This window comes from Coregonus clupeaformis, chromosome 26, assembly GCF_020615455.1.
Source record: "Coregonus clupeaformis isolate EN_2021a chromosome 26, ASM2061545v1, whole genome shotgun sequence".
In the NCBI taxonomy this organism is placed as follows: Eukaryota; Metazoa; Chordata; class Actinopteri; order Salmoniformes; family Salmonidae; genus Coregonus; species Coregonus clupeaformis.
The window spans coordinates 21,904,320-21,930,502 of NC_059217.1; the positions used below are offsets into that span (position 1 = coordinate 21,904,320).

At 41.7% G+C, this 26,183-nt stretch overlaps 2 protein-coding genes and 1 non-coding gene across 3 annotated transcripts; 2 read left to right on the forward strand and 1 right to left on the reverse strand.

Moving 5' to 3' along the window:
- The first annotated feature begins 11,918 nt into the window (after window positions 1-11,918).
- On the forward strand, window positions 11,919-11,991 carry trnav-cac. The gene has a single exon. It is a non-coding gene; the product is annotated as a tRNA-Val (tRNA).
- A 5,390-nt stretch (window positions 11,992-17,381) lies between these two features.
- Window positions 17,382-23,559, forward strand: LOC121540270 (ribonuclease P protein subunit p21). The gene is made up of 6 exons (XM_041849021.2): window positions 17,382-17,917; window positions 18,013-18,113; window positions 18,303-18,359; window positions 21,771-21,796; window positions 22,142-22,276; window positions 23,164-23,559. Exons 1-6 carry the CDS (start codon window positions 17,861-17,863, stop codon window positions 23,283-23,285), a joined length of 498 nt encoding a protein of 165 aa, XP_041704955.1. The 5' UTR covers window positions 17,382-17,860; the 3' UTR covers window positions 23,286-23,559.
- On the reverse strand, window positions 23,523-25,254 carry LOC121540269 (aquaporin-12-like). Its single transcript, XM_041849020.2, has 3 exons — window positions 24,370-25,254; window positions 24,088-24,204; window positions 23,523-23,928 (listed from the first exon to the last, which is right to left on the reverse strand). Exons 1-3 carry the CDS (start codon window positions 24,962-24,964, stop codon window positions 23,804-23,806), a joined length of 837 nt encoding a protein of 278 aa, XP_041704954.1. The 5' UTR covers window positions 24,965-25,254; the 3' UTR covers window positions 23,523-23,803.
- Window positions 25,255-26,183: the final 929 nt, after the last annotated feature.

Below are 26,183 nucleotides of genomic sequence, written 5' to 3' on the forward strand. Positions count from 1 at the left end.
TCAATTTCTTGCAATATAAATTATAATACACATTTTTCATTTGGTCAAAAAGTCATTTACATTGAACAAGAATCCCTAGTATACATATATAAATATACAACATAAAGAGAGTAACAGATTCTTCAAATATGTGGTATGTATGCTGTCAAATAACTTGGTGAGATTTTTGAACTGTATTTCTGCCTGTGTCTGCATTTTTGTCTTTCGCACACATGTGCATGTATATGCGTGCATGCGTATACGTGCACACAAATACTTCTACACATACAAGCAACAGAACTTATTGGCTACATTCACTTATTTTCACATATGTGCGCACGTGCCTGTGCACACATGTACATGCACATACATAAAGTTGAAGTCGGAAGTTTACATACACCTTAGCCAAATACATTTAAACTCAGTTTTTCCACAATTCCTGACATTTAATCCTAGTAAAAATTCCCTGTCTTAGGTCAGTTAGGATCACCACTTTATTTTAAGAATGTGAAATGTCAGAATAATAGTAGAGACAATTATTTATTTCAGCTTTTATTTCTTTCATCACATTCCCAGTGAGTCAGAAGTTTACATACACTCAATTAGTATTTGGTAGCATTGCCTTTAAATTGTTTAACATAGGTCAAACATTTCGGGTAGCCTTCCACAAGCAATTTTGGCCCATTCCTCCTGACAGAGCTGGTGTAACGGAGTCAGGTTTGTAGGCCTCCTTGCTCGCACACGCTTTTTCAGTTCTGCCCACACATTTTCTATAGGATTGAGGTCAGGGCTTTGTGACGGCCACTCCAATACCTTGACTTTGTTGTCCTTAAGCCATTTTGCCACAACTTTGGAAGTATGCTTGGGGTCATTGTCCATTTGGAAGACCCATTTGCGACCAAGCTTTAACTTCCTGACTGATGTCTTGAGATGTTGCTTCAATATATCCACATAATTTTCCTTCCTCATGAAGCCATCTATTTTGTGAAGTGCACCAGTCCCTCCTGCAGCAAAGCACCCCCACAACATGATGCTGCCACCCCCGTGCTTCACGGTTGGGATGGTGTTCTTCGGCTTGCAAGCGTTCTGCCTTTTTCCTCCAAACATAACAATGGTCATTATGGTCAAACAGTTATATTTTTGTTTCATCAGACCAGAGGACATGTCTTCAAAAAGTACAATCTTTGTCTCCATGTGCAGTTGCAAACCGTAGTCTGGCCTTTATATGGCGGTTTTGGAGCAGTGGCTTCTTCCTTGCTGAGCGGCCTTTCAGGTTATGTCGATATAGGACTCGTTTTTACTGTGGATATAGATACTTTTGTACCTGTTTCCTCCAGCATCTTCACAAGGTCCTTTGCTGTTGTTCTGGGATTGATTTGCACTTTTCGCACCTAAGTACGTTCATCTCTAGGAGACAGAACGCGTCTCCTTCCTGAGCGGTATGACGGCTGCGTGGTCCCATGGTGTTTATACTTGCGTACTATTGTTTGTTACAGATGAACGTGGTACCTTCAGGCATTTGGAAATTGCTCCCAAGGATGAACCAGACTTGTGGAGGTCTACAATTTTTTTTCTGAGGTCTTGGCTGATTTCTTTTGATTTTCCCATGATGTCAAGGAAAGAGGCACTGAGTTTGAAGGTATGCCTTGAAATACATCCACAGGTACACCTCCAATTGACTCCATTTATGTCAATTAGCCTATCAGAAGCTTCTAAAGCCATGACATCATTTTCTGGAATTTTCCAAGCTGTTTAAAGGCACAATCAACTTAGTGTATGTAAACTTCTGACCCACTGGAATTGTGATACATAATTAGTTAAATAATCTGTCTGTAAACAATTGTTGGAAAAATTACTTGTGTCATGCACAAAGTAGATGTCCTAACTGACTTGCCAAAACTATAGTTTGTTAACAAGACATTTGTGGAGTGGTTGAAATACAAGTTTTAATGACTCCAACCTAAGTGTATGTAAACTTCCGACTTCAACTGTATGTATGACAGAGAAATACTCTCACGCTGCACATGTTCATGCTTACATGTGCACATACACGTGCGCACAAACGCGTGCACATCCCATGTAGTCCTCAAACATATCATGGTTGTGGCCCATAGTTTTCCCATGTTAGATTCAGAGATAAGGTTTGGGAGGATAAATAATGAATAAATACCACGTTAAATAACATCCCTTATAAATACGTCACAGAGAATGTTTATAGATGTGCCCAAGCAACCCTCTCACAAACCCAGGACCTGCATTTTTATGACAGTCACACAGAGTAAACAACATCTGAAAAGAGCTAAAACAGGGAAGGGGATGGAGGGGGTGAGAGCTAAAAATGGTCAGAGTAAGCTATGGACCAAAATAAGAAACGTTAAAGAAAGTCTGACCACTCAAACGCCTCACCAGAGAGTAAGGACTGACAGTCTCTTTGGATCCAATACGTGTGGGCTTTGGTTAGAGTCTTTGCTGCTGGTCCACTGGCTTGACAGAGCTAACGCCGACGAAGATGGCGGCCTCGCGATTAGCTCTTAGGAAACTTGGCGGTATTTTGTTTTTGTATGTATCATTTTTTACATTATTAGCTCAGAAAGTGTTTTGTATCAGTACATACATGCGGTAACTCACCAGAACTACCAGCATTACAACCAGGAATACGACTTTCCCGAAGCAGATCCTTTGTCTGCTCTCCCCAGGGCAATTTAACTGAATCCAGCGGCTGACCCAAAACATCGCCGGCGGAGGAGAGGCACTCGGAGCGGCCTGCTGGTTCGACTTAGGAGGCGCGCACACCACCCACCGCTTCCAAGTATATTACTCGCTAATGTTCAGTCTTTGGATAACAAAGTCGACGAGCTCAGGGCAAGGATTTCTTTCCAGAGAGACATCAGGGCCTGTAACATACTTTGTTTGACGGAAACATGGCTCTCTCGGGATATTCTGTTGAAATCACTCCAGCCAGATGGATTCTCAGTTCATCGCGCAGACAGAAATAAATATCTCTCCGGGAAGCAGAAGGGCGGAGGTGTGTGTTTCATGATTAACGACTCATGGTGTAATTGTAGTAACATACAGGAACTCAAGTCCTTTTGTTCACCCGACCTAGAATACCTCACAATCAAATGCCGACTGTATTATCTCCCAAGATAATTTTCTTCGGTTATAGTCACGGCCATGTATATCCCCCCTCAAGCCGATACCACGACAGCCCTCAAAGAACATCACTGGACTTTATGCAAACTGGAAACCACATATCCTGAGGCTACATTTATTTTAGCTGGGGATTTTAACAAAGCAAATTTGAGGACTAGGCTGCCGAAGTTCTATCAACATATCGACTGTTGTACTCGCGCTGCTAAAATCCACGACCATTGCTATTTGAACTTCCGGGATGGTTATAAGGCCCTCCTCTGTCCTCCTTTTGGCAAATCTGACCACGACTCCATTTTGCTCCTCCCTTCCTATAGGCAGAAACTCAAACAGGAAATACCCATGCTAAGGACTATTCAACGCTGGTCTGACCAATCGGAATCCATGCTTCAAGATTGTTTTGATCACGCGGACTGGGATATATGTTCCGGGTAGCTTGCGAAAATAATTTAGATGAATACACTGAAACGGTGACTGAGTTTATCAGGAAGTGTATAGGAGATGTTGTGCCCACTGTGACTATTAAAACCTACCCTAACCAGAAACCGTGGATAGATGGCAGCATTCCCGTAAAACTGAAAGCACGAACCACCGCATTTAACCATGGCAAGGTGACTGGGAATATGGCAGAATACAAACAGTGTAGGTACTCACTCCGCAAGGCAATTATACAGGCAAAACATCAGTATAGAGACAAAGTGCAGTCGCAATTCAACGGCTCAGCCACGAGACGTATGTGGCAGGGTCTACAGACAATCACGGACTACAAAAGGAAAACCAGCCTCGTCGCCAACACCGACGTCTTGCTTCCGGACAAGCTAAACACCTTCTTCGTCCGCTTTGAGGATAACACAGTGCCACCGACGCGGCCAACTACCAAGGACTGTGGGCTCTCCTTCTCCGTGGCTGACGTGAGTAAGACATTTAAGCATGTTAACCCCTGCAAGGCTGCCAGCCCAGACGGCATCCCTATCTGCGTCCTCAAGTGCTCAGCATATGTGGGAACTCTTTCAAGACTGTTGGAAATGCAAATGTCGATAGAATTCGGATGTCTGCCCTCTTAAATCCAGGGATCTGTCGTGGGAGCGGATTGCGTGGACATCAGCAAAGTTGTTGGCATAGTAGACGATTAGCTGAATGTTCTCGTAGGACAGCACCCATTTGCTGGCGAGACGACCACCACACCTCTTCTTCCTTGGAGCCACACCATGTTCCTTGCAGAACTTTATCACTGCAGACAGCTTTTTGTAGAGAATCTGAAATCAGAAAATATATTATTTAAAACATACCTTTAATATGTGCTGAAAGGCACAATGTATTCTGAACTATTTTATTTCGATTCATGATACATCCTACTACTCATTCTTTCTTAAATACCTCATTAACTTTTTAATACTGTTGCAGCCCCAATAATAACAGAAAACATCAAGTTGTATTACTCTAAAGAAAACGTATGCGTGTAGGAACTTGTATGTTCCTCTGCAGATTTGCTGGCTATCAAGGAAATATGATGTCCTCTGATGTTTCCTTTCTTTTTGTTTGTTCCTTTTCGAGCTGACAGTTTCGTTGGAGAGGTTCGTGGAACTAGCGATCTTGCCAATGAGCACTAGATGTTTTTCATCTGAAAAATAAGACAAATAACTATATATAATTCTTTAATATTCAGTCAATTGCCATAATCTATTCTAGCCGATACATTTTCAAGTAATATCAACACACTTTCAATAATATACACAAACAACACATAACCTGCACTTATTGAAATGCATGCATGAATCCCCCACACACACACACACCACAAACAGAACACACACACACAAAACGCACACACACTCTTTTACTAGTATTGTTAATGGGTCATGTTTGAAATAATGCCAAGAGTGTGTAAAGCTGTCATCAACGCAAAGGGTGGTAACTTTGAAGATTCTAAAATTTTGATTTGTTTAACACTTTTTTTGGTTACTACATGATTCCATATGTGTTATTTCATAGTTTTGATGTCTTCACTATTATTCTATAAAGTAGAAAATAGTAAAAATAAAGAAAAACCCTTGAATGAGTAGGTGTGTCCAAACTTTTGACTGGTACTGTGTATATACACTACCGTTCAAAAGTTTGGGGTCACTTAGAAATGTCCTTGTTTTCGAAAGAAAAGCAATTTTTTGTCCATTAAAATAACATCAAATTGATCAGAAATACAGTGTAGACATTTTTTATGTTGTAAATGGCTATTGTAGGTGGAAACGGCTGATTTATTATGGAATATCTACATATTGGGCTCCCGAGTGGCGCAGTGGTCTAAGGCACTGCATCTCAGTGCTTGAGGTGTCACTACAGACCCCCTGGTTCGATTCCAGGCTGTATCACAACCGGCCGTGATTGGGAGTCCCATAGGGCGGCGCACAGTTGTCCCAGCGTTGTCCGGGTTTGGCCGGTGTAGGCCGTCATTGTAAATAAGAATTTGTTCTTAACTGACTTGCCTAGTTAAATAAATAAAAAATAAAAAATAGGCGTACAGAGGCCCATTATCAGCAACCATCAGTCCTGTGTTCCAATGGCACGTTGTGTTTGCTAATTCAAGATTATCATTTTAAAAGGCTAATTGATCATTAGAAAACCCTTTTCCAATTATGTTAGCACAGCTGAAAACTGTTGTGCTGATTGAAGAAGCAATAAAACTGGCCTTCTTGAGACTAGTTGAGTATCTGGAGCATCAGCAATTGTGGGTTCGATGACAGGCTCAAAATGGCCAGAAACAAATAACTTTCTTCTGAAACTCGTCAGTCTATTCTTGTTCTGAGAAGTGAAGGCTATTCCATGCGAGAAATGGCCAAGAAACTGAAGATCTCATACAACGCTGTGTACTACTCCCTTCACAGAACAGCGCAAACTGGCTCTAACCAGAATAGAAAGAGGAGTGGGAGGCCCCAGTGCACAACTGAGCAAGAGGACAAATACATTAGAGTGTCTAGTTTGAGAAACAGACACCTCACAGGACCTCAACTGGCAGCTTCATTACATTTACATTTACATTTTAGTCATTTAGCAGACGCTCTTATCCAGAGCGACTTACAGTTAGTGAGTGCATACATTTTTAATTAAATAGTACCCGCAAAACACCAGTCTCAACATCAACAGTGAAGTGGCGACTCCGGGATGCTGACCTTCTAGGCAGAGTTGCAAAGAAAGAGCCATATCTCAGACTGGCCAATAAAAATTAAATATTAAGATGGGCAAAAGAACACAGACCCTGGACAGAGGAAGATTGGAAAAAAGTGTTATGGACAGACGAATCGAAGTTTGAGGTGTTCGGATCACAAAGAAGAACATGTGAGACACAGACCAAATGAAAAGATGCTTGAGGAGTGCTTGATGCAATCTGTCAAGCATGGTGGAGGCAATGTGATGGTCTGGGGGTGCTTTGGTGGTGGTAAAGTGGGAGATTTGTACAGGGTAAAAGGGATCTTGAAGAAGGAAGGCTATCACTCCATTTTGCAACGCCATCCCATACCCTGTGGACGGCGCTTGATTGGAACCAATTTCCTCCTACAACAGGACAATGACCCAAAGGACAGCTCCAAACTATGCAATAACTATTTAGGGAAGAAGCAGTCAGCTGGTATTCTGTCTATAATGGAGTGGCCAGCACAGTCACCGGATCTCAACCCTATTGAGCTGTTGTGGGAGCAGCTTGACCGTATGGGACATAAGAAGTGCCCATCAAGCCAATCCAACTTGTGGGAGGTGCTTCAGGAAGCATGGGGTGAAATCTCTTCAGAAGACCTCAACAAATTGACAACTACAATGCCAAAGGTCTGCAAGGCTGTAATTGCTGCAAATGGAGGATTCTTTGACAAAAGCAAAGTTTGTAGGTCACAATTATTATCAATGACTACATTTCCTATGCATTTTGCTATACAGTGGGGGGGAAAAGTATTTAGTCAGCCACCAATTGTGCAAGTTCTCCCACTTAAAAAGATGAGAGAGGCCTGTAATTTTCATCATAGGTACATGTCAACTATGACAGACAAATTGAGAAAAATAAATCCAGAAAATCACATTGTAGGATTATTTATGAATTTATTTGCAAATTATGGTGGAAAATAAGTATTTGGTCACCTACAAACAAGCAAGATTTCTGGCTCTCACAGACCTGTAACTTCTTCTTTAAGAGGCTCCTCTGTCCTCCACTCGTTACCTGTATTAATGGCACCTGTTTGAACTTGTTCTCAGTATAAAAGACACCTGTCCACAACCTCAAACAGTCACACTCCAAACTCCACTATGGCCAAGACCAAAGAGCTGTCAAAGGACACCAGAAACAAAATTGTAGACCTGCACCAGGCTGGGAAGACTGAATCTGCAATAGGTAAGCAGCTTGGTTTGAAGAAATAAACTGTGGGAGCAATTATTAGGAAATGGAAGACATACAAGACCACTGATAATCTCCCTCGATCTGGGGCTCCATGCAAGATCTCACCCCGTGGGGTCAAAATGATCACAAGCAAAAATCCCAGAACCACACGGGGGGACCTAGTGAATGACCTGCAGAGAGCTGGGACCAAAGTAACAAAGCCTACCATCAGTAACACACTACGCCGCCAGGGACTCAAATCCTGCAGTGCCAGATGTGTCCCCCTGCTTAAGCCAGTACATGTCCAGGCCTGTCTGAAGTTTGCTAGAGTGCATTTGGATGATCCAGAAGAGGATTGGGAGAATGTCATATGGTCAGATGAAACCAAAATAGAACTTTTTTGGTAAAAACTCAACTCAGTCGTGTTTGGAGGACAAAGAATGCTGAGTTGCATCCAAAGAACACCATACCTACTGTGAAGCATGGGGGTGGAAACATCATGCTTTGGGGCTGTTTTTCTGCAAAGGGACCAGGACGACTGATCCGTGTAAAGGAAAGAATGAATGGGGCCATGTATCGTGAGATTTTGAGTGAAAACCTCCTTCCATCAGCAAGGGCATTGAAGATGAAACGTGGCTGGGTCTTTCAGCATGACAATGATCCCAAACACACCGCCCGGGCAACGAAGGAGTGGCTTCGTAAGAAGCATTTCAAGGTCCTGGAGTGGCCTAGCCAGTCTTCAGATCTCAACCCCATAGAAAATCTTTGGAGGGCGTTGAAAGTCTGTGTTGCCCAGCGACAGCCCCAAAACATCACTGCTCTAGAGGAGATCTGCATGGAGGAATGGGCCAAAATACCAGCAACAGTGTGTGAAAACCTTGTGAAGACTTACAGAAAACGTTTGACCTGTGTCATTGCCAACAAAGGGTATATAACAAAGTATTGAGAAACTTTTGTTATTGACCAAATACTTATTTTCCACCATAATTTGCAAATAAATTCATAAAAAATCCTACAATGTGATTTTCTGGAAATTTTTTTCTCATTTTGTCTGTCATAGTTGACGTGTACCTATGATGAAAATTACAGGCCTCGCTCATCTTTTTAAGTGGGAGAACTTGCACAATTGGTGGCTGACTAAATACTTTTTTCCCCCACTGTATTTCCTATTCAAACTCATTTCATGTATGTTTTCATGGAAAACATGGACATTTCTAAGTGACCCAAACTTTTGAACAGTAATGTATATATATATATATATATATATATATATATATATATATATACATACACACAGGTCCCATAAGTTACTGCAAATGTTTTATGGGCTACACATTCCCCCTCTTCTCTCTCTCTCTCTCTCTCATGTGCCCATGCGCACACAGTCACTCAATTACACTCACTCACGCAATTAAACACACACACACACAGGTCCCATAAGTTACTAGCTACATACATTAGCTAGCTAGGTTGCATGGGATACATATCCTCCACTTCTCTCTCTCTCGTTCTTTCTCTCTCTCTCTCTCGCCACACATTCACTCACTCACTCACTCACACACACTTGGCTTTAATACACTAGCTAGCTAGCTAGCTAGTCAGTCTACATGTGCCTCATCACACACACACAAATACTGATCGATAGACAGACACTGAACCACGCACACATTACACACTCCCATCCAACTAAACTGGACTAATAGTTAAAAGGCAAGCACTTACCATTGGTGAGTTAATTCATCTGGTCACGTCTCTGATCTCCTCGGGGGTAAAAAGTAAATAGCAGGGCTTCCATTAGTTGGACTTCCAAGTGCACCTGAACACGCAAGCCTTTTCAATTTCTTGCCCAGCATCACTGACATATTTCCCCTCGACCGACTGAAGCACCGTAATTGACGGATCCACCATTAATGGGTAGTCTTCCTCGGTTGCCTCCTCAAAGGGCTCGGTCTCGACTCCGGTGAGCTCGTCTGAGTCGGTTTTCTAATGATCAATTAGCCTTTTAAAATGATAAACTTTGATTAGCAAACACAACGTGCCATTGGAACACAGGATTGATGGTTGCTGATAATGGGCCTCTGTACGCCTATGTAGATATTCCAATAAAATCAGCCGTTTCCAGCTACAATATTAACAATGTCTACACTGTATTTCTGATCAATTTGATGTTATTTTAATGGACAAAAAAATTGCTTTTCTTTTGAAAACAAGGACATTTCTAAGTGACCTCAACTTTTGAATGGTAGTGTAAGTATTCAGACCCTTTCCTCAGTACTTTGTTGAAGCACCTTTGGCAGTGATTACAGCCTCGAGTCTTCTTAGGTATGATGCTACAAGCTTGGCACACCTGTTTTTGGGGAGTTTCTCCCATTCTTCTCTACAGATCCTCTCAAGCTGTGTCAGGTTGGACGGGGAGTGTCACTGCACAGCTATTTTCAAGTCTCTCCAGAGATGTTCGATCGAGTTCAAGTCCGGGCTCTGGCTGGGCCACTCAAGGACATTCAGAGACTTGTCCTGAAGCCACTCCTGCGTTGTCTTGGCTGTGTGCTTAGGGTCGTTGTCCTGTTGGAAGGTGAACCTTCGCCCCTGTCTGAGGTCCTGAGCGCTCTGGAGCAGGTTTTCATCAAGGATCTTTCTGTACTTTGCTCCGTTTATCTTTCCCTTGATCCTGACTAGTCTCCCAGTCCCTGCCGCTGAAAAACATTCCCACAGCATGATGCTGCCACCACCATGCTTCACCGTAGGTATGGTGCCAGGTTTCCTCCAGACGTGACGCTTGGCATTCAGGCCAAAGTGTTCAATCTTGGTTTCATCAGACCAGAGAATCTTGTTTCTCATGGTCTGAGAGTCTTTAGGTGCCCTTTGGCAAACTCCAAGTGGGCTGTCATGTGCCTTTTACTGAGGAGTGGCTTCCGTCTGGCCACTCTACCATAAAGGCCTGATTGGTGGAGTGCTGCAGAGATGGTTGTCCTTCTGGAAGGTTCTCCCATCTCCACAGAGGAACTCTGGAGCTCTGTCAGAGTGACCATCGGGTTCCTGGTCACCTCCTTAACCAAGGCCCTTCTCCCCCAATTGCTCAGTTTGGCCGGGCGGCCTGCTCTAGGAAGAGTCTTGGTGGTTCCAAACTTCTTCCATTTAAGAATGATGGAGGCCACTGTGTTCTTGGAGACTGTTGAGATAATTTATTAACTAACTATTTCAGTGTCTCTGTGCGTCTCCCAAAAGGCTGTAAGGCTTTTGGATCAAGAAACGGACAGAGCTCCCAGTTGCAATAGTCAGAGATCTTTATTCATTGAGAATTCTGTTATCACAATTTCAGAGTCCATCTTTTATACACACACGTCATACAAAAATCCCACCCCGCTGTAGGCGGGCTGTATATTTCCACTGTACATGGGTTTAGCTCATGTTTTCCTCTGCTCTCCTGACCATCAGATCACACAAACACACACACATTCTTATCATAGTCTACCCCCTGCTCGGGCAGGCTGCAATCCTCAGTTATCGCCGTCCTCACAATATCCTGCAACATATTTCATACTCTCTTCTAAGCCTAACGGTTTCTCTCCTCCCTAAATTGGGAGGCCTCTTTATCTTGGTTTCTCAGTTGTCTGTAGACAGTTCTCCTTGTCCTTTGTTGTCTGGCCTAACTCTTCCTCACATTGCTAAATAGTAACACAATGTCATAATCTTTACTGGTCCTACACTCACACATTACCAGGTAGTAGATTCTAACACATCTCACACAGTTTCGGAGTGTAATAATTAGTCACTACCAAGAAAGTACTAATCATACTTAAAACAAGAACATTTCACAACTCTATTTAAGGGTGGAACATTTAGTCATTACTTTTAACCTGTATATGTATTTTAATTGCTATATCAGAGACCTTCAATGCTGCAGAAATGTTTTAGTACCCTTCCCCAGATCTGTGCCTCGACACAATCCTGTCTCAGCGCTCTACAGACATGGCTTGGTTTTTGCTCTGACATGCACGTTCAACTGTGGGACCTTATATAGACAGGTGTGTGCCTTTCCAAATCATGTCCAATCAATAGAATTTACCACAGGTGGACTCAAATCAAGTTGTAGAAACATCAAAGGGATGATTAATGGAAACAGGATGCACCTGAGCTCAATTTCGAGTCTCATAACAAAGGGTCTGAATGCTTATGTAAATAAGCTATTCAGTTTTTTATTTTGTTATTTGCAAAAATTTATAAAAACCTGTTTTCACGTTGTCATTATAGGGTACTGTGTATAGATTGATGAGGGAAAAATATAATTTAATCAATTTTAGAACAAGGCTGTATAGTCACAAAATGTGGAAAAAGCTAAGGGGTATGAATACTTTCCGAATGCACTGTATGTGTTATATATGCTGTCAATGAACTTCGTTACGTTATTGAACTATAGCTCTAATAGTCGCTTTCAGTTTCCGTAGTGTAGTGGTTATCACGTTCGCCTCACACGCGAAAGGTCCCCGGTTCGAAACCGGGCGGAAACATATTTTGTCAAGATAGGTCCAATGACTGAAAATGAACAACGGCGTGGCTGCGGATCAGACTTTTCTCTGACCTATTTTTCTCAGGAGTAGAGATCCCAAAGCTTCAGTGCATGTGCGCACCACGTTCTGTGCATGCTCTACTTTACGCACAGTCTCTGCTCTACTCTTAGAGAACAGGCTACTCTGGCGAATGGAGCTTGTTTAATAAAGTTAGATCAAAGCTGAATCAATATCTGCAAGATCACATAATGATAGTATTCTACATAACATAACCGAATATAATAGCATTTAGTAATACATTACTGTAAGACAAAAACACCCCCATATTTTTCTCTCTTGTGGCCAAAACTCGACGCCACTAGGCAAAAAACATAGGTAGGCTACACCATCTGCTCTAAAATAATTATTATGGCGGCCAAATTGCGTTTTTTGTCACACTCCATTCTAACGTGTCCTATACGGCCTTTGAGCATCATAGAGGGGAACAGAAGGTACATGTTCAAGAGAGTCTTAGCTTTCGGGAATTGGGTTATAATCGCTCATTGCCAAAACGGTTCCAAAAGTGCAACATTCGTAGGAAGAAAATACATTAAATAGGCCACATTGGCTTCAGAAACCCCTCCATTGGTACCGCTAGTTTCTGTTTACCACAGAGAGCATTTTATTCTATCTGTTCGCCTCTACCTTTTTTGGCTGGCAAAGTACCAGGATGTTGTCTTTGGTTTTGAATCTGAATTTAGAGAACTACATTTTAAAACTGAATCTGAATATATTTGAGAAGTTGAATATGTGAAACTAGTCAACTTGAAATGATAGTTTGTAAACTTGATACACAGAAAATGAATGCATTTGGAAAGTATTCAGATCCCTTTACTTTTTCCACATTTTGTTACGTTACATCCTTATTCTAAAATGGATTCAATAATTCCCCCCCCCCCATCAATTTACACACAATACCCCATAATGACAAAGCAAAAACACGTTTTTAGAAATTTTATCAAATGTATTAAATATAAAAAACTGAAATACCCATAGACCCTTTGCTATGAGACTTGAAATTGAGCTCTGGTGCATCCTGTTTCCATTGATCATTCTTGAGATGTTTTTACAACTTCATTGGAGTCCACCTGTGGTAAATTCAATTGATTGGACATCATTTGAAAAGGCACACACCTGTCTATATAAGGTCCTACAGTTGACAGTGCCTGTGAGAGCAAAAATTAAGCCATGAGGTCGAAGGAATTTTCTATAGAGCGCTGAGACAGGATTTTGATGAGGCACAGATCTGGGGAAGGGTACCAAAAAATTTCTGCAGCATTGAAAGTCCCGAAGAACACAGTGGCTTCCATCATTCTTAAATGGAAGAAGTTTGGAAATACCAAGACTTTTCCTAGAGCTGGCCGCCAGGCCAAACTGAGCAATCGGGGGAGAAGGGCCTTGGTCAGGGAGGTGACCAAGAACCCGATGGTCACTCTGACAGAGCTCCAGAGTTCCTCTGTGGAGATGGGAGAACCTTCCAGAAGGACAACCATCTCTGCAGCAATCTACCAATCAAGCCTTTATGGTAGAGTGGCCAGACGGAAGCCACTCCTCAGTAAAAGGCACATAACAGCCTGCTTGGAGTCTGCCAAAAGGCACCTAAAGGACTCTCAGACCATGAGAAACAAGATTCTCTGGTCGGCTTGAATGCCAATCGTCATGTCTGGAGGAAACATGGCACCATCCCTACGGTGATGCATGGTGGTGGCAGTATCATGCTGTGGGGATGTTTTTCAACGGCAGGGACTGGGAGACTAGTCAGGATTGAGGGAAAGATCAATGGAGCAAAGTACAGAGATCCTTGATGAAAAGCTGCTCCAGAGCGCTCAGGACCTCAGACTGGGGCAACGGTTCACCTTCCAACAGGACAACGACCCTAAGAACACAGCCAAGACAACGCAACTCTTATCCAGAGCGACTTACAAATTGGTGCATTCACCTTATAGCCAGTGGGATAACCACTTTACACATTTTTTTTTTTTTTTGGGGGGGGGGGTAAGGGGGGGTAGAAGGATTACTTTATCCTATCCCAGGTATTCCTTAAAGAGGTGGGGTTTCAAGTGTCTCCGGAAGGTGGTGAGTGACTTCGCTGTCCTGGCGTCGTGAGGGAGCTTGTTCCACCATTGGGGTGCCAGAGCAGCGAACAGTTTTGACTGGGCTGAGCGGGAACTGTGCTTCCGCAGAGGTAGGGGGGCCAGTAGGCCAGAGGTGGATGAAGGCAATGCCCTCCTTTGGGTGTAGGGACTGATCAGAGCCTGAAGGTACGGTGGTGCCGTTCCCCTCACAGCTCCGTAGGCAAGCACCATGGTCTTGTAGCAGATGCGAGCTTCAACTGGAAGCCAGTGGAGTGTGCGGAGGAGCGGGGTGACGTGAGAGAACTTGGGAAGGTTGAACACCAGACGGGCTGCGGCATTCTGGATGAGATGTAGGGGTTTAATGGCACAGGCAGGGAGCCCAGCCAACAGCGAGTTGCAGTAATCCAGACGGGAGATGACAAGTGCCTGGATTAGGACCTATGCCGCTTCCTGTGTAAGGCAGGGTCGTACTCTCCGAATGTTGTAGAGCATGAACCTACAGGATCGGGTCACCGCCTTGATGTTAGCGGAGAACGACAGGGTGTTGTCCAGGGTCACGCCAAGGCTCTTTGCACTCTGGGAGGAGGACACAACGGAGTTGTCAACCGTGATGGCGAGATCATGGAACGGGCAGTCCTTCCCCGGGAGGAAGAGCAGCTCCGTCTTGCCGAGGTTCAGCTTGAGGTGGTGATCCGTCATCCACACTGATATGTCTGCCAGACATGCAGAGATGCGATTCGCCACCTGGTTATCAGAAGGGGGAAAGGAGAAGATTAGTTGTGTGTCGTCTGCGTAGCACTGAGCTAAAGGGTAGAGCTGTCGCTTTCAAGGAGCTTATAAGAAGTCCCGCTATGCCCTCCGACGAACCATCAAACAGGCAAAGCGTCAATACAGGACTAAGATCGAATCGTACTACACCGGCTCCGACACTCGTCGGATGTGGCAGGGCTTGCAAACTATTACAGACAACAAAGGGAAGCACAGCCGCGAGCTGCACAGTGACACGAGCCTACCAGACGAGGTAAATTACTTCTATGCTCGCTTCGAGGCAAGTAACACTGAAACATGCGTGAGAGCATCAGCTGTTCCGGACGACTGTGTGATCACGCTCTCCGTAGCCGATGTGAGTAAGACCTTTAAACAGGTCAACATTCACAAGGCCGCAGGGCCAGACAGATTACCAGGACGTGTACTCCGAGCATGCGCTGACCAACTGGCAAGTGTCTTCACTGACATTTTCAACCTCTCCCTGTCTGTGTCTGTAATACCAACATGTTTCAAGCAGACCACCATAGTCCCTGTGCCCAAGAACACTAAGATAACCTACCTAAATGACTACCAACCCATAGCACTCACGTCCTCAAAAGGTTCTACAGCTGCACCATCGAGAGCATCCTGACTGGTTGCATCACTGCCTGGTATGGCAACTGTTTGGCCTCCTACCGCAATGCACTACAGAGGGTAGTGCGTACGGCCCAGTACATCACTGGGGCCAAGCTTCCTGCCATCCAGGACCTCTATACCAGGCAGTGTCAGAGGAAGGCCCTAGAAATTGTCAAAGACTCCAGCCACCCTGGTCATAGACTGTTTTCTCTGCTACCGCACGGAAAGCGGTACCGGAGTTAGGTCCAAGAGGCTTCAAAACAGCTTCTACCCCCAAGCCATAAGACTCCTGGACATCTAATCAAATGGCTACCTAGACTATTTGCATTGCCCCCTTATCATAACACATAACATAGCTGGCACTGCTATCATCCTATTTTACTACTTCACCAAATCTCCCTCCTCTTTATTTTCAACTCTCCCTTCGCAGCTTTAATATTATTGAATTAAACTTCAACAATGGCCTTTTTTCCTCCGTGGATTGACATTAACTTTTTCTGCCAAAAGCATTATCTGGCGATTGGCTGTGTAGGCTATTTGGCGCGCATACAGTTAAGCCCTAAAGTTTAGGTTTATGCACTAATACCAGATAGCCTAAAATAATGAAAGAAAAACCTTGATGTAGCCTACATAAATTGCACAACAATTATACATTAATGGATTTTTAAGGTATTGTTTCTCTTTATTCAACCTACCTGCCATCCAGCCACACAATATTTAATGAACCTAAACCCGTTGGCCTGCGGATATAACCGCTAGGACTGCATGTAATGAGTTAACCCGTGCATCACTACCACATATGACTGGGAAAAATATATTTGAACAGCCCTCCAACTGTAATAACTAGTGGGAAACTGGTCTATCATCCTTGAGCTCCAAGTGGAAGGGGGAAATTTACCAGTTGTGAAGTCGTAAATACCAGTTGGATGCGTCCACGTGCTTTTAACCCGTTGAGAAACGCCTAATTGGTAATGGTCAGAAAATATGTGTCAACCATCAACTAAAAGTACAGCTATTAGGATGCATTCACGTGCTTTGAACTCGTTGAGAAACGCCTGATTGGCAAAAGGCCAAAAAAGCTGTTTTAACCATCAACTAAAAGTACAGCTATCAGGCTTATAAACAATGTATAGTGTTCAAAAACCATATTAATAGATTGCTTTTTTTAAAGAATATTTTGTAGTTTAGTTTAACTCTAGGTCATTTCCTTAGCACGTGACGTCAGCGGTCACCATGTGGGCGGGAGAAGTCGGAGCTCAAGGATGATAGAAGCGTTTCACACTAGTAATTACCGGTTGGAGGGCTGTTCAAATGGATTTTTCCCAGTCATATGTGATAAACATAGAGAATGATAAAGATGTCATCTTTATATGTCCCATTATGGCGTCTGTGAGCTCACGGCCAGCGCCATTGAGGCCATCTCCATTTTGAAGTAGTCAATTACATTTTTCTACTACTTCTATGAGTTGGCAAACAAACTGGTGGTAATTTACTGCCACCTACAGTTATGGAATGTTTGCTCAAGAGTATAATTAATTGGCTGATCCCTCCTGATGACCTAGATGGAATCATGTGATCCTTCTTTCACCCATAGGAAGGCCCATCTAGTTGACTACTTTAAAATGGTGAAAGAGCTATGTTCAACTAGCACGTGAATGCGGCAATAGATGATGCATTATCACTATGGATGTGCAGTGTAACTTTTTTTTATATAAAAAAAAAAAGTTTTCACCATTGATTTGTCACCATTTACCGGGATGGACGTTTTGGTACGTTTTGCATATGGGTAATTAGTTATTATCATGGCCATGAGAATATCCTATAGTATCGGAACGAAATTTCGACATAACAGGTATATGATGGTAAAACATGAGGATTACCCAGTAGGTTAGAGCGTGTGCTAAGGCCAAGGTCGTGGGTTAGATCCCTGTACTGGCCAACATGGTTTTATTTTAGCTACAAGAGGACGTTTGTAATTGTCAATCCTTAAAAAAAAAAAAAAAAAATTGTCTGGTGTTAAATGGAACACAGGAAATAATATACATATTAATATGCGAGGTATTTTGCTATAAACGGTGATTTGAAAGGACATGTCCTTCCTGCTAAGTTTGTGCCATTCAGGAGTCCATAGTAACCAGAACCAGAGGCTGATCAGTAATCAGAGGATTTAGCCACCGCTTTGATTTAGCAAACTAGTAGCTAGGAAGCTAGACGAATTTGAGGCCACATCTTTTTCTGTTGCTTGTGCAGAACATTGTTTGGTAGGGTAGTAATTTAGCAATCTGGTGATATATAACGTTAGCTAAGCTAGCTAGCCTAACGTTACATAGTTAGTAGCTGGCTAGCTTAGCATAGCAATCCACATCCATGCAATGGCAGGAAACGTGAAAGACAAGGAAGCTTATCAAAGACTGAACTTTCTGTATCAGGTACGTTTTCTTGATTTATAGTAATCTAGCTATACCGTTGGCTAGCTAACTGATTTGCTCAGATAGTGCATTAATATGATATTGATTTCTTGCAGGCTGCACACTGTGTTTTGTCTCAAACCCCTGAGAATGTGGAATTAGCTCGTTTTTACTGCTTCACTCAGAAGACCATCGCAAAACGTTTGGTATTAAGACAGTGAGTACACTATAACAATATCATATAAACTCTTGTCAGAAGTCAGAAAAACATATGCTGTTACATTTGCGTCAATAAAGGTTGCAACTTTCATGTTAAGAATATATGACAGAAATGATAAGTTTGAAATATGTCTGCTAAAATAGTGAAAACTAGGGCATGACTAGAATGTTATTGACATCTTCATAGAGACCCCTCAGTGAAAAGAACATTATGTAAGAAGTGCTGCTCTTTGCTGGTCCCAGGAGTAGGGTCATTCTACAGATTCGGTGACATTTCAGTATTGTCAGTGTCCCAAGATGTACTAGTGTTATAACTTGTCAGAACATTTATCAAACTACACTTAAATTACAACATTTCAAAGTTTTACATGTTTTTAATATGGAGTAGAGAATATGATTTTAAACAGAGATGAATTTCAATACTTATATGTTTGCTTTTCTTAGGAGTATTAAGAATTTCGCCTGTCTCTATTGACCATCATGCAAATGGCGTGACTCATTTTGAGTACACAGTGTTAAATAATAATGCTTTTTTTTGTTAAATTAATTGTATATGCCCCCTTATTATGCATAATCCATTTTCTCAGCATAAGACATTTTATTTTCTGAGAAATTCAGGCTTTTACCCCTGTCCTTGTATTTCTTTCAACCCCGTAACGCAACAATACCCCCCACTCACAATTAAATAATGGTTTGATCCTGTGGACATCATTTATGAGGAAGTGACATCATACAAGTCTTCAGAGAAGCCTGGTGTGACAAGTGGTAAGCTGCTCTCTCACTTTTTATAAATATTTCATGTTTTTTAAGCACATATGGGCTTTGTCAATCTCAGGTATTCAACTCTGTTGGGGGGGGGGAATTCATAGTTAAGATTTTACCAATAATTGTTTTTATAGCTATGAAGTATAACAATGTCTTTTGTTGAATAAGGCCATGTGGCACACTGCTAGCTGCTAGCATCCCGAATTAGCAACAGATTAGCACAAAATCTTCAACCCTGTCACATTCAACCCCATCACATTTTTCAATGTTACGGGGTTGAATGGCTGTTACAGGGTTGAATAGCTGTTAAATCTTAGCAATATTTAATGTATATTGCTTAATACCAATCATATTTTCTTGTTGAATGTTTGTTGTTTACGGTTTTACAGTATCAACTAAAAGTACGAGGAATTTTTGAAAATAATAACTTTAAAAAAGTGACAATTAATTTGTTCTCTCTCCTATATACATTGACATATTTAGGAGTATTATCTGCAAGTTCATGTTCATTTTACTACATAGTGATTAAAAGGATACAATATTTAGTCTTGAAGAGTAAGCAGGTCATTGACTTGACCTTGACCTACAATTTCAGATTCAACAATGGAAAAAACAGCAGCAGAAAGGAAACACACATAGAGAGGAAGGTGAGGGACATCCGCGCGCGGTGGTCAGGTAATTCTCCTGGAAATGTAAGATCTTTAAGACACGAGGTGGTGGTGGTCATGGACACACAATCAACAGAAAATAAAGTTTTGTTGCTTTAAAGCATAATTTGGTAATGCATAAAAAGACTAGAGAATGTAAATGAAGACTAGTCTAAAAAGACATACAGTATACTGCCTTGGCAACTGGTGCGTGAGGGGTTCATGTTCACTAGCCGACTGGTTTGTACTGACATATTTAGGAGTATTATCTGCAAGTTCACGTTCATTTTACTACATAGTGATTAAAAGGATACAGTAATTAGTTTTGGAGAGTAAACTGGTCATTGACTTGACCTTGACCTACAATTTCAGATTCAACAATGGCAAAAACAGCAGCAGAAAGGCAAAGAGAGTACAGGGCAAGAAGAAATGCTGATCCAGAACGAAGGGAAAAGTACCTCAGGAGTGAACGCATGAGATGGACAAAAGATGTTTTAGCAGGAAAGAAGAAAGGAATAGGGAGATCTAGATAAGAGAGGTCAAAAGATGAGGAGAAAGGGATGGAGAAAAGCGAAGGAGCGGCAAAAGCAAAGGGAAATGGCTGTTAATACTATTGCCACCCCTCCACAAAGTCCTGATAGAGACGTGGTGATGTCACATGAGCCCACAAGGTTGGGAAAAAGATTGTGAGAGAGAGAGAGAGAGAGAGAGAGAGAGAGAGAGAGAGAGAGAGAGAGAGAGAGAAGAGAGAGAGAGAGAGAGAGAGAGAGAGAGAGAGAGAGAGAATAGGAGTGCAAAGGAGTGCATACAAATATGATTTCTGGTAACTTTGTACACTATTTCTTCAAAACTGCTTAGACATATTCACATTGTAATAGTATCCTTAACATTTATTTATACTGCTTATGAACTTACCTTGTTATGATTTGATACAATAAATAAAATTGAATTGAATTGTCTATTTGTTTGTTTTAGACAATCTGTGAAGGGGGAAGAAGAAATCAAGAAAGACAAAAGACAAATTGAGAAAGCAGGTAGCTGATTTACAGAAATGTCTTGATGAAGAAAGGAGGGCCAAAGAAAAGTACAAAAAAAAGGCTCCAGCGTTTAGAAAAGAAGACTTCGTCAAAATCCACAGCTGTACCAAGTGATGTCAGAAGATCTGCGCTGCATCACACAGCACTCGTTGCTCAAATAAAGGAGCATTATAAAAATGCAAAAACTGAACGAGAGAAGCAAATTATATCCAGAGTAGTGGCAGGTAACATTATTAAGAAGTATAGACTGCAATCATTTTCAGAGTCTGCTTTGGGTTTTTTCAAAGAAGCTGGAAGCTCACAGGCAGTGTATCTACATTTCAAAGAAAGAAAAATCTCAAACTTTGTGGACATCAAGAAGAGGGTGAGGGATTTCTTCACACGTGATGATATCAGTAGAATGACCACTGGCAAAAAGCAAACTAAAACAAAGAACAAACAGAAGATGCAGAAGAGGTTGTTACTGTTATTAGTTCATTATTGTGTTTTACTCTGTCTAGCTTTCATCTACATTCTTTAGATTTTAAAAACTATGTTGACAGTAGGTTTAAAAATGTTTAAAAAATGGCAACATGTTAGTGATCTCAAAAGATAAAACATATGACACGTGATGCTTTTCACTCAACCCTGTTACATGATTTTCAACCCTGTTGCGGTGCATTCATCCCTGTTACGAGATTATTTTTTAAAATTGTTGCATTAAATACACAAAATATAACATCAATAGTGTTTTTATTGTGTGTATTAAATCAGGGTAAATAAGGCTATTTCAATTTTGTCAGGAATTACGCAGCATTCTTGCACATTTCTTGCGAAAATGTGGAGTTAGATTAGAAATTTCTTCATCGTAAACTGGAAAGGATGGTGCTGGTCAGTTTTTCTTGATTTTCTCTTTAAGTACAATATGCCATTATTTACAAGGGGACATCTAAACTGTGAGATTATGCCAGAAGCTGATCTCAAGCTTATTGGAAAAATGAATAGTTGAATAACAAAATGACTGTGACGGGGTTGAATTAAATTGGGACTTGTTTGAGAAAATAATACAGAATAATAACTTAATACTCTACATTGAGATGGGAAAAGGTATTTTCTATCAAGTACACACATTACTTTGTCACATCAAATAAAAAAAAGCTTAAGATTTTAATGTTCATTGTTTCATCCTCCTCAATCACAAAAGGCACCGAATCTGTAGAATGACCCAGTAACTGCCACAGCCAGACAGAGAAGTAAGTGTATTCACGCAAGACTGTAAGTCGCTTTGGATAAAAGTGTCTGCTACATGGAATATATATTATTATATTATAAGTATCTAGCTAAATAGATGGCCCATCAGCCATCTAATCAAAGCCAACACATTGTTGCAGGCTATTTAATTGTCATTCTAGTCCTTTTCAATACAAACACAGATGAAAACAGAGTTGTGGTTGTATCTAGCAGTTGGGGACATATGTATCATCCTCCTCATGAGATTTTGAAAGTACTGAGTGGAAGTCCAATGTCTTTGCATTAGTGACATACTGTATTTTGGAGTTGCATATGTTGTGGAGTAACACAAGCTTTTTTCTCTCAAGGGACTAAGCACAGAAACCGCATGACTGTGCTGCAATGTCTTAGCTGTGGGCAGAGCAAGAGGTTCCTAAACAATCCAGCGCATCGCCTGTGGGTGGACCAGCCTGAGGCCCAGCTGGAGAACCAATCACAGCCAGGTGAGGTTACCCTGGAACAACTCCACTACATTGCAGTTATGGATCATATTGGGTGGCCAACTAAGTACCATCATGTACACTCTCCTACATATTTATTTGGACAGTGAAGCTAAAACGTTTAATTTGGCACTAAACTCTAGCATTGTTTTATGAGGCGACAGTACAGAATGTCACCTTTTATTTGAGGGTATTTTCATACATATCTGTTTTACCGTTTAGAAAGGAAAGCATATCTAGTCCCCCTATTTGAAAGTGTCGTAAGTATTTTTTATTTTTTTATTTTTTTGGACAAATTCACTTATAGTCTATTAAATGTAGTCCCAAATTTGGTATTTGGTCCTATTTTCCTAACATGCAATGACCACATCAAGCTTGTGACTCTACAAACGTGTTGGATGCATTTGCAGTTTGTTTTGGTTGTTTCGGATCATGTTGTGCCCAATAGAAATGTATGATAAATAATGTATTGTAATTTTGGCGTCACTTTTATTCTAAATAAAAATAGAATATATTTCCGAACACCTCTACATTAATGTGGATGCTACCATGATTATGGATAATCATGAATGAATCGTGAATAATGATGAGCGAGAAAGTTCGAGGCATAAGTATCATACCCCCCTAAAATGCTAACCTCCCCTGTTATTGGTAATTGTGAGAGGTTAGCATGTTTTGGGGGCATGATCTTTGTGCATCTAACTTTGGCTATGTGGGGAAAGACTCTGGAGGAGTCAGGAGCTTAGGCTGTCATTTCAGACACAGGTGTATTAAAATTAAGCTTCACATGTAACATTTTAATCTAAAACGTTTTCTGTTTCTTTATGCCACTTTTCATCCATCTCAGAGGGAGGCCATGGTATTTAACCTTTCTCCTTTCTGTTTTGCAGAACAAGGTCCCTCCACTAAAGAGTTGAAGAAGGAGAAGGCAGATGGACCCATAACGCAGAAATCCTCCACAGGGCCTTCCTCTGCCCAGCACCAGGTGCCTCCATCCAAGCCCAAAACCTGAGCCCTGTGGCCTCAGTAGCCCATTCACAACTGGACATAGCTTCTATGTGTGGCATTGACACATATTTTCAACTATATCATGTATGTGAGAATTGTATTTATTTTTTTGCCGGTGACAACCCGTTACATCAGTGGTATGATGTAATGGGTTGTCATTGTAATGGAAGAGGTTGAGGTTGGTTAAAAATACAAACATTTGATGTATTGAGTTGTGTACAGGAAGTTCAGTAACGACAACCAATGTTCAAATTTTTTTAATAAACATTTTAAATTGATTTATTACTTCTGTAAGAACGCAGGCGGTACATGAGTTGTAACTTGTACTATCATAAATGTACAGGTCTTATTCTATAGACCACACCTTTTTTGTCAGTAACTTAAGGAGAGAATTGGCTGTTGAATATAATGCTCAGTGCATAATGAAATATCTTCGCCCAATAGGAACAAAATTGAGAAGTGTATTCCTAATACACGCATATGTTCTATATTGCTTTAGCTGAGGTGGATGATGTCTTTCTTTCACATTTTCTTTTTATCGCCCTCCCCCTTTGGCACCTGTAAGTGGGTCTTCTGGGAATACAGCAGATTCTTTGCAAAAATCCTGGGAATGTGGCCCATGTACAGGAGAAGGGCCAGGGTCATTCCTGAAAAGAGGATATCTGTATTACCAGCTTGATAAGCAATTATGCCTCATTGTCATGCATAATGCCTGTTTCACACATTACCTTTGGCAATTACATTTTGTCTATTGGTAGACCTTTATTAGGGGTTTGTATATAATGAACAATTCTGATTTGACTTACCAATAATGGGCCCAAGCCAGTAGACCACTGAGTATGCCGTAAAGGTAAACCCAGGACAGTAGAAGGTAAGGCCATAGGCCAGGGAGGGGTTCAGGAAAGCTGAAGTATAACCACTGGCTGAAATGCATAGAAAGATACGTTATCTGATCGTGATGCAGAAATCTGCAAAACAGATTTAACACAATGAAAACAGCATATAGGCCTACGCAACTTTAATGATTATCTTTCTACTGAAATGTCTTTATGTTTGAGGCATGATGGTTGTCATCATGGTCTACTTACCTGCATGGGAGAGAAGGGTTAGCACAGCTGCAAAGAGAGGCACCCGAATCAGCGCAGAGCGACATCTCAGGCTGAGGTATATCAGATAAAAGATTAATGCAGACACACACTCAGAAAAGACCCCTTGCACCAGGGAGACACGCAGGGCTGTGCTGCACTCCCTTAACAGCAGGTTCTTAATTATATGCATGTCATTGAGCTCCATTGCCCAGTAGTAACCAGCTACAAGCAGGGCCAGGTGTGCCCCCAGGAACTGAGCAGCCAGAGCCAGCAGAGTGGGAAAAGCAGAGGTCTCCAGCAGCAGGAAATTCATCAGAGTCAGGGAGGGGTTTCCAGTGGCTCCAGCACATATCACACCATGGGTCAGCAGCACCACAAACTGTATGGTTAGAGTCACGTCTGATCCTAGTCCCCCTGCCCACTCGCCCACCTCTATAATGGTCTGCACCTCCAGCCAGAATGCCACCAGCACAAATGAGGCTGGGAACTCTGCTGCAAAGCTCAAACAAGGCCATTTCCTGAAAAGTACTCTGAAGGCTGCACCAAACGCCACAACAGCAAGAAAGTAACCAAGGGAGACATTAAGTTCAGACATAGTTAGGTTCACAGATGCTAGCTACTACACCTCGCTGGTTCTTTTCACACAGTGTATGACTTGTTGCGCAGTTTGCTGTCTGTGTGTGTGACAACGTGGCACATGGAGAAGCGTTTTTCTCAAAACAGAAACACTGGCTTTTCCTCCCACACCGCCTGCCAAAATACACACTGCCCTTTTCAAGGTCATGTCAGGAAAGTTGCTTTGCCCCAGGGATAAGGGCAATGGACTACGGTAACATACAACAAAGATATAGTTTATTGACACCAAGAAAAAAATGTCATATTACCTGGGCTGATCTCTCTGAAGAACATACACTGAACAAAAATATAAACGCAACATGTAAGTAAAGTGTTCGACCTTGTTTCATGAGCTGAAATAAAAGATCCCAGAAATGTTCCATACGCACAAAAAGCTTATTTCTCTCAAATGTTGTGCACAAATTTGTTTACATCCCTGATAGTGAGCATTTCTCCTTTGCCAAGATAATCCATCCACCTGACAGGTGTGGCATATTAAGAAGCTGATTAAACAGCATGATCATTACACAGGTGAACCTTGTGCTGGGGACAATAAAAGGCCATTCTAAAATGTGCAGTTTTGTCACAACACAATGCCACCGATGTCTCAAGTTTTGAGGGAGCTTGCAATTGGTATGCTGACTGCAGGAATGTCCACCAGAGCTGTTGCCAGATAATTGAATGTTAATTTCTCTACCATAAGCTGCCTCCAATGTCGTTTTAGAGAGTTTGGCAGTACATCCAAATGTATGGCGTCGCGTGGGTGAACGGTTTGCTGATGTCAACGTTGTGAACAGAGTGCCCCATGGTGGCGGTGGGGTTATGGTATGGGCAGGCATAAACTACAGACAATGAAAACAATTACATTTATCGATGGCAATTTGAATGCACCAAAATACTGTTGAAGAGATGCTGAGGCCCATTGTGAGGTAACTGTGACCAACAGATGCATGTCTGTATTCCCAGTCATTTGAAATCCATAGATTAGGGCCTAATGACTGATTTCCTTATATGAACTGTATATTTTTTCAGTATACCTTGCTGTGATTCAGTTTCTCTCTTACCTAGCTATGTGTATTGTTATATAGGTTGACTGAAAAAGGTACAGTACTTTATTTCTTGGACCACTGAAGCAGCATTTCCACATATGAAATTGGCTACTTAGCTATTTCCTAAAAATTTATATATTTTTATTTTTT